Raw genomic sequence first — 14,540 nt, 5'->3', positions numbered from 1 at the left:
TCTTCCCAGCCCCTCCCGGTCTGATTATTTCAGCACTGCCTATCTTTGAAGTAGAAACCATTGAATCATTATTTAATGCAAAATGATTTTATGAGAAGGAGGGGAAAGAATGTCTTCCGTCCACACAAACAACTGCCCCATTTCTAATAAAAGTAACTGTCTGGGCTTTCTTCCCAAGTGAGCCTGAATGTGTCTGACTGAATTGTTACAGCATTAAAGCAGCATTAAATCTGTTCTGTTTAAGGAATTCCCACAGCAGTTGCATGCTCCATTGTGATTAGGAGTGTGGAGACATGTTGGCCATGATGCATCTCATAAGAGTGCATGGTGCTACTTTTCCTTGTCTGAGAGAACGACTTCCCAAAGTGAGCTCCCTCTCCTCATGCATGTCCTCAAGTTAATGACCCTCATGGTTTAGGTGCTGTGCCCTACTAATCAGTGGAAACACTGGTCAGTCCCCAGTAATTATAGGCCTAATTAAAGTTTATGTAGTTAAAAAGATGTTGCGTCGGTGTGTTGCATAGAGCACTAGTATTGCTTCATCGAGTTCGGAGTGGAGCGCTCCTATTGATGGAGCGGAATGTGGCGGAGGAGTTGAGCACACCATTATGATTGGCTCAGGGGCACCAACCAAAGCAAGTCGTGTCATTCTCTCACAATCTCAATGAGAGCATGGCCAGACCATCTGACATCAGAAACTATGGGATGGTAATTGCAGTTTCTGATGGACAGAAGGTTGAGGTTTGCTGTGGTTTGAAATGTGAGGATGATGATAGGATAGCGCAGGGGTATTCAACTCTGACCCTACGAGCTCTGGAGCCTTCTGTTTTTCTGTTCTACCTGATCGTTAATTACAACCAACTGGTGTTTTATTTTGTTGGTTGTTAGTTCTAAAATATTATCTTATTTTTAAATATATATCTCCGTTATCTTTTATACATAGTTTATATCTGGTTTTAGTCTTTTAAGTTTACACTGACAATGTTTTAACATCCCAAAAATTATTTCTCCCTCCATCCCAAATGATACAAAAAAAATAATAATAATTTTTTGCTGTGGTGGCCACGATTTAGCAGACGTGGTTCACCACTGCTATATGCATATAGGGGAAATAGGACCTCTTCACTTGTTAATTCTGTGTATTCATTATCCTTTTCCTCAAACCCCCTTCCTTAGCCTCTGCTGTACAGTGCATTTGGAAAGTATTCAGACCCCTTGACTTTTTCCACATTTTGTTATAGCCTTATTATAAAAATGATAAAATTGTAATTTTCCTCATCAATCTACACACAATTTCCCATAATGACAAAGCAAAAAAACATTTTTTTTAAATTAGTAAATGTATTAAAAACATTTACAGAAGCATTCAGACCCTTTACTCAGTACTTTGTTGAAGCACCTTTGGTAGCGATTAGGTTGTCAGGTTGGACGGGGAGCGTCCCTGCACAGCTATTTTCAGGTCTCTCCAGAGATGTTAGATCGGGTTCAAGTCCGGGCTCTTGCTGGGCCACTCAAGGACAATCAGAGACTTGTCCCGAAGCCACTCCTGTGTTGTCTTGGCTATGTGCTTAGGGTCGTTGTGCTGTTGGAAGGTGAACCTTCACCCCAGTCTGAGGCCCTGAGCATTCTGGAGCAGGCTTTCATCAAGGATTTCTCTGTACTTTGCTCTGTTCATATTTCCCTCGATCCTGACTAGTCTCCCAGTCCCTGCCGCTGAAAAACATCCCCACAGCATGATGCTGCCACCACCATGCTTCACCGTAGGAATGGTGCTCAGTTTCCTCCAGACGTGACGCTTGGCATTCAGGCCAAAGAGTTTAATCTTGGTTTCCTCAGACCAGAGAATCTTGTTATTCATGGTCTGAGAGTCTTTGGGTGCCTTTTGACAGCCCGCTTGGAGTTTGCCATGTGCCTTTTACTGTTGGTGGAGTGCGGCAGAGATGGTTGTCCTTTAGGAAGTTTTTCCCATCTCCACAGAGGAACTCTGGAGCTCTGTCAGAGTGACCATCGGGTTCTTGGTCACCTCCCTGACCAAGGCCTTTCTACCCCTAGTGCTTAGTTTGGCCAGGCAGCCAGCTCTAGGAAGAGTCTTGGTGGTTCCAAACTTCTTCCATTTAAGAATGATGGAGGCCACTGTGTTCTTGGGGACCTTCAATGCTGCAGAAATGTTTTGCTACTCTTCCCCAGATCTGTGCCTCAACACAATCTTGTCTGTGAGCTCTGTGGATAATTCCTTCGACCTCATGGCCTGGTTTTTGCTCTGGAATGCACTGTCAACTGTAGGACCTTATATATGACGGGTGTGTGCCTTTCCAAATAATGTCCAATCAATTGAATTTACCACAGGTGGACTCCAATCAAGTTGTAGAAACATCTCAAGGATGATCAATGGAAACAGGGTGCACCTGAGCTCAATTTCAAGTCTCATAGCAAAGGGTCTGAATACTTATGTAAATAAGGAACCTGTTGTTGCTTTGTCCTGATAAGGTATTGTGTGTAGATGAGAACAAAATAATATTTAATCCATTTTAGAATAAGGCTGTAACGTAACAAAATGTGGGAAAAGTACATGGGTCTGAATACTTTCCGAATGCACTGTGCTTGCAAAACACACTCAATAAGTTGATTTTATTATAAATGTGTGCTTGTACTGCATGATTGTGAGCTAAACATCTCTTTCCCTCTCTCTTCCCCTCTGCCTCCCCGGAAGATCCCTCGTGGAGGACGACGACCCTCACATGAAAGTGTCGCTGGGGTGTGGTGACATGGGCATCTCTGCCCACCTACAGGCTTCCAAAACAGGAAACACTCGCTTCTTCACAAGCAACACACACAGCTCAGTGGTCCTTCAGGTGAGCAGTAATGGATGGGAGGAAGAGGTACAGGAGAGAGACCGAGAGATGGTGTTGCTTCAGAGGATGTTCAGATTGATGAACCTCATAAAAGCCCTAATGAAATATGCCAGGGTGATTTTCATGTGCCTTCAGAGGTCCAGTGATTGATTGAAAAGCTAGATAGTCTGTATGTTGTCTGAGAATCTTCCAGACAAAGGCCAAGGGTCTGATCTGGCCTTTACCCAAATCTAAAAATATCTACAACACAACAAGAAATTACACAAATGGCCCTGGGATTGTTTCAATTAGGTTTTCTGTAGAAAATAGTTTTCTAAAACCCATTGCCGGTAACATAAAGTAGTTCCTGTGCAGCACCAAACATGCTTATCTATCTCCAACAATCTAATCTCTAGTGTATGATATTTTTATGCAACTCTAAATCACAAGTCATTTTCCATTTACTGTAGTATTGCATGGTATACCTGTACCACTGTAATATCACAGTACCAAAATGTCATGATATCAACATTTTAGAAGGAAGTAGTACCATTTCATATGATTCTACTACATTTTTCAGCCCTAGCGATCTAAAGAACCTGCTGACTCCTGTTATAAAATGTTTATGAATTCAGTTGAATTGAAGCGACAGCCACTAGTCTCTGGTATGCACAGGTCCAATCATATTCACTTCCAAGCTCACATCACGTGTAGCAGCTGTAATCAGCCAGCATAACCCCCTACCAGCTATAACATAACTACCAGCCCTCATTCACCCGCTTCTCTCCTTCTACTCTTCATGAGCATCTATTCCTCAGTCAGTTAAAAAATATATAATTTAGCCATGATTGGGATGCAGACCCTGATGAGTCTTCTGTTGTTAGTTGTACATTTGTTACATTGGAGCAGCACGCAGAGCGAGCAATGATGATACGTTGTATCATTTCATCGCCTGTTATAACCATTTTAAAGGATTTCACAAACCATGTTGCGGGCCGTTTTAAACTAAATCCCGGGACGCTAATTATTGGTTTGATAAACAATGTTGTTCAGTAATGAAACCTACCTAGCTAACAACCTGGTAATTAGACAGTAGGTTTAGGCTAATTTGATTGGCACAGGAAGAAAGGAAAAGGGTCTGCTACTCTTGAGATGTGCGTCAAAGATAGGATTCATATAGGCCTAGAGTAAGATTATACTATACCACAAATCAAATGTCTTTCTTGTGCTCCTTAAATTCTGTTTGGTGCCTAATGTTTTAAAAGTTGGGGCAGTGTGTGTGTGTATATGTGTTTAGGAGCGAGAGAGTAGTGTGTGTGTTCATGAGAGGAAGACAGAGAGTAAGGGAGGGAGAGTGTGTGTCTGTTAACTGAAGAGTAGAAGGTTTCAGGCAGTGTTTTCCCCTTACTGACACAATAACAAGCAGATCATTATGCAGTGTTTTCCCCTTACTGACACAATAACAAGCAGATCATTATGCAGTGTTTCCCCCCCTTACTGACACAATAACAAGCAGATCATTATGCAGTGTTTCCCCTTACTGACACAATAACAAGCAGATCATTATGCAGTGTTTTCCCCTTACTGACACAATAACAAGCAGATCATTATGCAGTGTTTTCCCCTTACTGACACAATAACAAGCAGATCATTATGCAGTGTTTTCCCCTTACTGACACAATAACAAGCAGATCATTATGCAGTGTTTTCCCCTTACCGACACAATAACAAGCAGATCATTATGCAGTGTTTTCCCCCTTACTGACACAATAACAAGCAGATCATTATGCAGTGTTTTCCCCTTACTGACACAATAACAAGCAGATCATTATGCAGTGTTTTCCCCTTACCGACACAATAACAAGCAGATCATTATGCAGTGTTTTCCCCTTACTGACACTATAACAAGCAGATCATTATGCAGTGTTTTCCCCCTTACTGACACAATAACAAGCAGATCATTATGCAGTGTTTTCCCCTTACTGACACAATAACAAGCAGATCATTATGCAGTGTTTTCCCCTTACTGACACAATAACAAGCAGATCATTATGCAGTGTTTTCCCCTTACTGACACTATAACAAGCTGATCATTATGCAGTGTTTTCCCCTTACTGACACAATAACAAGCAGATCATTATGCAGTGTTTTCCCCTTACTGACACAATAACAAGCAGATCATTATGCAGTGTTTTCCCCTTACCGACACAATAACAAGCAGATCATTATGCAGTGTTTTCCCCTTACTGACACAATAACAAGCAGATCATTATGCAGTGTTTTCCCCTTACTGACACAATAACAAGCAGATCATTATGCAGTGTTTTCCCCTTACTGACACAATAACAAGCAGATCATTATGCAGTGTTTTCCCCTTACCGACACAATAACAAGCAGATCATTATGCAGTGTTTTCCCCTTACCGACACAATAACAAGCAGATCATTATGCAGTGTTTTCCCCTTACTGACACAATAACAAGCAGATCATTATGCAGTGTTTTCCCCTTACTGACACAATAACAAGCAGATCATTATGCAGTGCTTTCCCCTTACTGACACAATAACAAGCAGATCATTATGCAGTGTGTTCCCCTTACTGACACAATAACAAGCAGATCATTATGCAGTGTTTTCCCCTTACTGACACAATAACAAGCAGATCATTATGCAGTGTTTTCCCCTTACTGACACAATAACAAGCAGATCATTATGCAGTGTTTTCCCCTTACTGACACAATAACAAGCAGATCATTATGCAGTGTTTTCCCCTTACCGACACAATAACAAGCAGATCATTATGCAGTGTTTTCCCCTTACTGACACAATAACAAGCAGATCATTATGCAGTGTTTCCCCTTACTGACACAATAACAAGCAGATCATTATGCAGTGTGTTCCCCTTACTGACACAATAACAAGCAGATCATTATGCAGTGTTTTCCCCCCTTACTGACACAATAACAAGCAGATCATTATGCAGTGTTTTCCCCTTACTGACACAATAACAAGCAGATCATTATGCAGTGCTTTCCCCTTACTGACACTATAACAAGCAGATCATTATGCAGTGTTTCCCCTTACTGACACGACAAGCAGATCATTATGCAGTGTTTTCCCCCCTTACTGACACAATAACAAGCAGATCATTATGCAGTGTTTTCCCCTTACTGACACAATAACAAGCAGATCATTATGCAGTGCTTTCCCCTTACTGACACAATAACAAGCAGATCATTATGCAGTGTTTCCCCTTACTGACACAACGACAAGCAGATCATTATGCAGTGTTTTCCCCCCTTACTGACACAATAACAAGCAGATCATTATGCAGTGTTTTCCCCTTACTGACACAATAACAAGCAGATCATTATGCAGTGCTTTCCCCTTACTGACACAATAACAAGCAGATCATTATGCAGTGTTTTCCCCTTACTGACACAATAACAAGCAGATCATTATGCAGTGTTTTCCCCTTACTGACACAATAACAAGCAGATCATTATGCAGTGTTTCCCCCTTACTGACACAATAACAAGCAGATCATTATGCAGTGTTTCCCCCCCTTACTGACACAATAACAAGCAGATCATTATGCAGTTTTTTCCCCTTACTGACACAATAACAAGCAGATCATTATGCAGTGTTTTCCCCTTACTGACACAATAACAAGCAGATCATTATGCAGTGTTTTCCCCTTACTGACGCAATAACAAGCAGATCATTATGCAGTGTTTTCCCCTTACTGACGCAATAACAAGCAGATCATTATGCAGTGTTTCCCCCTTACTGACACAATAACAAGCAGATCATTATGCAGTGTTTCCCCCCCTTACTGACACAATAACAAGCAGATCATTATGCAGTGTTTTCCCCTTACTGACACAATAACAAGCAGATCATTATGCAGTGTTTTCCCCTTACTGACACAATAACAAGCAGATCATTATGCAGTGTTTTCCCCTTACTGACGCAATAACAAGCAGATCATTATGCAGTGTTTCCCCCTTACTGACACAATAACAAGCAGATCATTATGCAGTGTTTCCCCCCCTTACTGACACAATAACAAGCAGATCATTATGCAGTGTTTTCCCCTTACTGACACAATAACAAGCAGATCATTATGCAGTGTTTTCCCCTTACTGACACAATAACAAGCAGATCATTATGCAGTGTTTTCCCCTTACTGACACAATAACAAGCAGATCATTATGCAGTGTTTTCCCCTTACTGACACAATAACAAGCAGATCATTATGCAGTGCTTTCCCCTTACTGACACAATAACAAGCAGATCATTATGCAGTGTTTTCCCCTTACTGACACAATAACAAGCAGATCATTATGCAGTGTTTCCCCCCCTTACTGACACAACAACAAGCAGATCATTATGCAGTGCTTTCCCCTTACTGACACAATAACAAGCAGATCATTATGCAGTGTTTTCCCCCTTACTGACACAATAACAAGCAGATCATTATGCAGTGTTTTCCCCTTACTGACACAATAACAAGCAGATCATTATGCAGTGTTTTCCCCTTACTGACACAATAACAAGCAGATCATTATGCAGTGTTTTCCCCTTACTGACACAATAACAAGCAGATCATTATGCAGTGTTTTCCCCTTACTGACACAATAACAAGCAGATCATTATGCAGTGTTTTCCCCTTACTGACACAATAACAAGCAGATCATTATGCAGTGTTTCCCCCCCTTACTGACACAACAACAAGCAGATCATTATGCAGTGTTTTCCCCTTACTGACACAATAACAAGCAGATCATTATGAAGTGTGTTCCCCTTACTGACACAATAACAAGCAGATCATTATGCAGTGTTTTCCCCTTACTGACACAATAACAAGCAGATCATTATGCAGTGTTTTCCCCTTACTGACACAATAACAAGCAGATCATTATGCAGTGTTTTCCCCTTACTGACACAATAACAAGCAGATCATTATGCAGTGTTTCCCCCCCTTACTGACACAACAACAAGCAGATCATTATGCAGTGTTTTCCCCTTACTGACACAATAACAAGCAGATCATTATGAAGTGTGTTCCCCTTACTGACACAATAACAAGCAGATCATTATGCAGTGTTTTCCCCTTACTGACACAATAACAAGCAGATCATTATGCAGTGTTTTCCCCTTACTGACGCAATAACAAGCAGATCATTATGCAGTGTTTTCCCCTTACTGACACAATAACAAGCAGATCATTATGCAGTGTTTTTCCCTTACTGACACAATAACAAGCAGATCATTATGCATTGTTTTCCCCTTACTGACACAATAACAAGCAGATCATTATGCAGTGTGTTCCCCTTACTGACACAATAACAAGCAGATCATTATGCAGTGTTTTCCCCTTACTGACGCAATAACAAGCAGATCATTATGCAGTGTTTTCCCCTTACTGACACAATAACAAGCAGATCATTATGCAGTGTTTTCCCCCTTACTGACACAATAACAAGCAGATCATTATGCAGTGTTTTCCCCTTACTGACACAATAACAAGCAGATCATTATGCAGTGTTTTCCCCTTACTGACACAATAACAAGCAGATCATTATGCAGTGTTTTCCCCTTACTGACACTATAACAAGCAGATCATTATGCAGTGTTTTCCCCTTACTGACACAATAACAAGCAGATCATTATGCAGTGTTTCCCCCTTACTGACACAATAACAAGCAGATCATTATGCAGTGTTTTCCCCTTACCGACACAATAACAAGCAGATCATTATGCAGTGTTTTCCCCTTACTGACGCAACGACAAGCAGATCATTATGCAGTGTTTTCCCCTTACTGACACAATAACAAGCAGATCATTATGCAGTGTTTTCCCCTTACTGACACAATAACAAGCAGATCATTATGCAGTGTTTTCCCCTTACTGACACAATAACAAGCAGATCATTATGCAGTGTTTTCCCCTTACTGACACAATAACAAGCAGATCATTATGCAGTGTTTCCCCCTTACTGACACAATAACAAGCAGATCATTATGCAGTGTTTTCCCCTTACTGACACAATAACAAGCAGATCATTATGCAGTGTTTTCCCCCCTTACTGACACAATAACAAGCAGATCATTATGCAGTGTTTTCCCCTTACTGACACAATAACAAGCAGATCATTATGCAGTGTTTCCCCTTACTGACACAATAACAAGCAGATCATTATGCAGTGTTTTCCCCTTACTGACACAATAACAAGCAGATCATTATGCAGTGTTTTCCCCTTACTGACACAATAACAAGCAGATCATTATGCAGTGTTTTCCCCTTACTGACACAATAACAAGCAGATCATTATGCAGTGTTTTCCCCTTACTGACACAATAACAAGCAGATCATTATGCAGTGTTTCCCCCTTACTGACACAATAACAAGCAGATCATTATGCAGTGTTTCCCCCTTACTGACACAACGACAAGCAGATCATTATGCAGTGTTTCCCCCTTACTGACACAATAACAAGCAGATCATTATGCAGTGTTTTCCCCTTACTGACACAATAACAAGCAGATCATTATGCAGTGTTTTCCCCTTACTGACACAATAACAAGCAGATCATTATGCATCTATATTCCTTCCTCCCAATCCTCTAGACAAATCACAGATAGGCCTTTGCAAATATGAGCAAATCAGCCATTCTATGAAGTATTTATTATAGTATATACTAAGCAGTGTGAAGTTACATTTAATATGTTGGATTGAGTAGAAGTTTGAATTTCACTGCCAGGTTTTTGCGTAGCACATGCACAGAACATTTAGAAAATGGTTGAAATGTTTTAACTTATTTTTCCATATATAGACAGACACACCTATGTGTTTGAATAAAACCAACTACATATTTTTGTATTTAACCTTTATTTAACTAGGCTAGGTCAGTTAAGAACAAATTCTTATTTTAACCCGAACGAAGCTGGGCCAATTGTGTGCTGCCCTATGGGACTCCGGATCACGGCTGGTTGTGATACAGGGATCGAACCAGGGTCTGTAGTGACGCTTCTAGCACTGAGATACATTGCCTTACTTAGACTGCTGCGCCACTCGGGAGACAATGTACTGAGTTTGTCTGTTTTAAGCACACTGTTTGATTAAATAATTAAGACACACACATGACTCAAGAACGAGCCCGACGGTCACACTTCAAAAACTAGTGCCTCTGTGACTGGCGCACGTTGTCTCGCTCTCCTCTCTACTGCAGCAAAAAGGCACCACAGCACAGCAAGTGTTTTTATTGCGCTGTCCGTGCTGAAGCTGCTACATCATTTCAGCCATTTAGTTTATTTTTTGCTTCTGACTCAAAAGAGCTATGTTACCGAAATCCCTAATTTATTTAGGAAAAACATTCCCTGTTCCCTCAACCCTTGCTCTCTTAATGTGAAACATGGACGCATTTCATCGCATCTGACCAATAGGGCCCGACCAAAAGGCGATCATAGTCACATCAATAAATTGCTTATAACAAACTCCAAACACAGTAATGTCGACAGCAAAATGAATGCTGAGGGCGTGAAAAAGAAACTCGAAACGGGCGAATGTTTAATGGTTTCTCGGGAGGGAAAGGGGAAGTCAGATATGTGGAAGACATTTGATTTAGGAGATCAAGAAAATGGAGCGTAAGTATTATGTGTGCCAAACAGTTGCATTTTTCTGACCATTGGGAACATTGTAAATAATGATAATGACATTACTTATTATTATTATTATAGTGATGATCGTAATAATAATAACAATAAGAAGGAGATCATAAAAAAGGAGGGAATAGGAGCGAGAGCTGCGTGCATATCTGTGATAATCACGTGCTGTTAGATTACGCTATTATTTTTCTGCCTGTTTGGAACAGTGTAAACAACACAAAATAAATTATAGTAGTACTAGTCTGTTGTAACGGGAAAAAAAATGGAAAGCCATTATTACAGCATAATAAATGACAAATATGTGAAATTGTTTTATCCGACATTTTGCCATTGCATGAGACTCGGTGTACACGGAATCAGTAGGCTAGTAAACAAACACTCAAAATGGCAACATAAGCAGCTTTTGTCTTATTTCATTAGATATATATGCATGATTGATAAAGCAAGGCACATTTAACAGTTAGGCTATTATATACCTAATTTAAATTGGGGTTTGCCCGCCCCTCAATTTTCTTAGACAATTGGGCTAAGCCCTATTCGCACGGGGCTAGTATTACTAGACAACGTTGGTGTTGTAATTATTACACCAGAATTTCCATTATTCCAGAGGACGGTTCGGATGGGATTAGTTTTTTCCAAACAGCTCCCTGTAGTTATTTCATTTTTTTCTAATAAATTGACAGTTATAACGGACACCTGGAGTTGTATTCTCTAGGTGTGAAGACAACGATAAAAGGGCTACACTGATAACTCGAGCTTGGTTCCCAAATTTCTAAACCATACCAAACCGTCTTTGGTATAGTGTCGAAATAATATTTGAATTGAGGAAGTGTGATCATAATCATTAGGATATTTTAGCGAACCGCATTAGACGTCCTAAATGCCCCACAGCCTTCAGATGTGAGCTAAACAGTGCACTTGCTCTTGAGATGCGTTTTAAGTCTGTGGATGCGAAAGTGAACTTATTATTTCCCAACATTTAGGTCAGTTGTATGCTGCTTTGCGATCTATTAACATAAATGGTTACATTAAATAGGTGCAATATTATTAACTGATTAATTTGACAATATTCAATTCATACTCACAAAACGTATGAACAAAAACATTCACTGTGAAAGTTGATACATGTAGGCCCTTCAAATATTTTGATGATGCGCAGCACTTCATTCAATTTATCGAAATCGTTATCGTTTTCTTGGTCAAACTGTTAGAAACACCTGTCAAACTCAGACATTTATCTCAAAACACAGGGATGTCGATTCGCATAGGTCTAGTATTATCAGAGGACCTTTGAGTTCGCCAAAAAAACAGTACAAATGACTGACATGGCAGATTCGGACGGGACTAAAATGACAGATGTGGTGTTTTGTGCTTGGGCACATAATTACATTACCCGACCACACCCAGCAAAACTAATCCCGTCCGAATAGGTTTTAAGGCAAGGACTGCCTCCGCAGCATTGTTCTCAATCCCAATATGATGGTTAATTTTGCTATTATGCACATAGCACCATAGGGAAATGCGCATTAATTATACGGCGCACTGAAGATTGTTTCAGAACCGCATACAGTGACCATATCCAACGCGGGATAAAGCGCATTTGTTCTAAAATAATTTTGGATTTATTAGTGTTGCACCATTATTTTTTACATAATATAGCTATGTACAATTTCAGTATCACGTGTCTTAAAGTGATGTACTGTGCCATCCCCGTGGCCTCCGCAATGGATTAGTCCTCCCGAGACAGGCGCGAATCAGGTGCAACAGGTGTCTTGCGACTGCTTGACTACATGCTGACCACACCGCTCCATCGCATGAGTTGCAAAATGCTTGTTGCCAAGCCCTAAAATGAAGTCCGTTTTATTTGTGATGCTGAACACGGTGCAATTCCTGCATCTCCCATCTACTCATTGGTTTATAGAAGCATATACCCGCATGCCATCTCCTCATTGGTTATACCCACGTGGGTGATTAAAAGTTGGTCGGTTGTGGTAATACACCTTATTATGAAAGTTAGATGCCAATTGCCATATAAAGTCCCAAGAAGAAAAAGCCTGGAAGGGGGAGAGATGACTAGAAATGATTCGGTTGACCGTTTTATGTGTGGCTTAATTGTCAGAGTAGGGGACCTTGTGCATTTCAGGTAAAATCACAACTCAACGTTTATATCCCAGGACAAATTAGCTAGCAAGAGCAAGCTAGCAAATAGGACAAATTAGCTAGCAACTGCAAGCTAGCTAGCTAAATTGCCATACATGTTTAATCCTTTTCGACCTGTCCCCAAATTAATATAATTGGTTTGGAGTTTTTGCCATTTCAACCTGCATCTTGTGATCGCGTTTGGTTTGGGGGGACAAAATCTATTTGCACATGATGGCGCACGCATGCGAGTGTCCGGGTTTGGGCATGGTAGAAATCTCTGTCGACCAAACAATGGACCTGTCGACTAAATGGGGTCAGCCTTAGAAACAATCTGGTGAGTTTTTTTCACAATGCAGTGAACGCGTCACCTTTTATATAATTCTAACAATCACACCCACACTAAGAACACGACTCACCCACTCTAATCACTGGCACATCTGAAGTCAGGATGTGATGCGTGTGGAGGGTCAAAGCACATAAATAACGGAATAAATCAGGGTCACGTGTGCAAGCTGGTTAAGATGTATAAGACTTGACTTTCATACCCATTCACTGCATTTGATAAGGAGGATGATCAGTAAATTATTCCGTTGATTATGTTCTAACACTGAAAACGGTCTGTTATGCTCTCTACAAAGAGTTGTCAAACTATCTTCAGGAAGTTGGATTGAAATCATGGAAATGGACTGTTCCCTCTAGTTGAAATGGTCTACTTTTTTCATTGCACGCATAGAACAAGATGTCTTCTGCATATGAGAAGATAAAAAGAAAGCGTAATAACAACTGAATTGGAGAAGAAATCCATGATATTGTTTATATACAGTAGCTAGTTGGAAGGGAGAGACATGGTGAGTGAGTCAGGCTCCAAGGCCTGCCTTGCCCATGCCAGTCTCTGTCCACATGTGAAGGTCGTCACAGAGAGAGGGGCCCCCAGGCCAGGCATGAGCTGGCAGAAAGCTGTTGGACTAGTCAATGTGTGACCTTTCCACACTGTGTGTTTTCCACAACCTGCCACTATGATGGAGGTATGTTGTGTGGACGTGTTGTTAGACAGAGTGCTTCAAAGGTTTCCTTTCAGCAGTGTAATAGCCTTTTAGCTGGTGAATCGTTTTTATACCTGCTGTTGAAGAGCGTATTATTGTGTTGAAAAGGTCTCAGGAACACAGCACAGAGTGGGTGTATACGTGTGATTTAGCCCAATGCTGATGTGGGATGTCACTAATCACATTGACACTGTCTCTGTCGTTGCTGCAAGTAGGGCTGTGATGGTCATAGAATTTTGGATGATGGTAATAGCAAAGAAATAAAAATGTTTTTTTAGATGCACATTGCCTCCTTTCCTCTACTCCTGAATGCAATATAATTCATTTGTCAATGATGGTATAATGGGTGGACTGGCGGCCATTGCGAGTGTAACTATAGCAGCATCTCATTAGTGGAAACCAAGACTGTTCTCAGGGCAGGCCTGGTTGTAGCTAGCACAACTGTCCATGATCAGTAGTACCATAGGGCAGCGCACAATTGGCCCAGGGGCCAAACCCTAGGGGAGGGCTTTACTTGGCTCGTCGCTCTCTAGCGACTCATTGTGGCAGGCCGGGCGCCTGCAAGCTTACCTTGTTTATCAGGTAAACAGTGTTTCCTCCGACACATTGGTGCGGCTAGCTTCCAGGTTAAGCAGGCAGGTAATAATTAAGAAGCGCGGCTTGGTGGGTCATGTTTCGGAGGATGCATGAACTCGACCTTCGCCTTCTGAGCCTCTTGGGGAGCTGCAGTGATGAGACAAGATCAAAATTGGGGAGAAAAGGGGGTAAAATGTAAAAAATATTTCTCGTTGAATAATAACACTTTATTGAAGAACTTATTGAAGAATCCCTACTGTTGACCAATCACCGGCAACG

At 40.9% G+C, this 14,540-nt stretch overlaps 1 protein-coding gene across 9 annotated transcripts in view; it reads left to right on the top strand.

Annotated features, from left to right (window-relative positions):
- Nucleotides 1-14,540, top strand: part of klhl13 (kelch-like family member 13) — a 76,056-nt gene that overhangs the window by 34,508 nt on the left and 27,008 nt on the right. For all 9 annotated transcript variants that reach the window (XM_021591285.2, XM_036968350.1, XM_021591284.2 and 6 more), the window contains one exon: nucleotides 2,711-2,852. In XM_021591285.2, the coding sequence (XP_021446960.1) occupies nucleotides 2,739-2,852 (114 nt within the window). In that variant the 5' untranslated portion in view covers nucleotides 2,711-2,738. The remainder of the gene's footprint in view (nucleotides 1-2,710; nucleotides 2,853-14,540) is intronic.

The sequence above is a fragment of the Oncorhynchus mykiss genome, chromosome Y (genome assembly GCF_013265735.2).
Source record: "Oncorhynchus mykiss isolate Arlee chromosome Y, USDA_OmykA_1.1, whole genome shotgun sequence".
Taxonomy (NCBI): domain Eukaryota; kingdom Metazoa; phylum Chordata; class Actinopteri; order Salmoniformes; family Salmonidae; genus Oncorhynchus; species Oncorhynchus mykiss.
The sequence above is the reverse complement of the archived record's forward strand: the minus strand, read 5'-3'. Positions and strand labels throughout refer to the sequence as shown.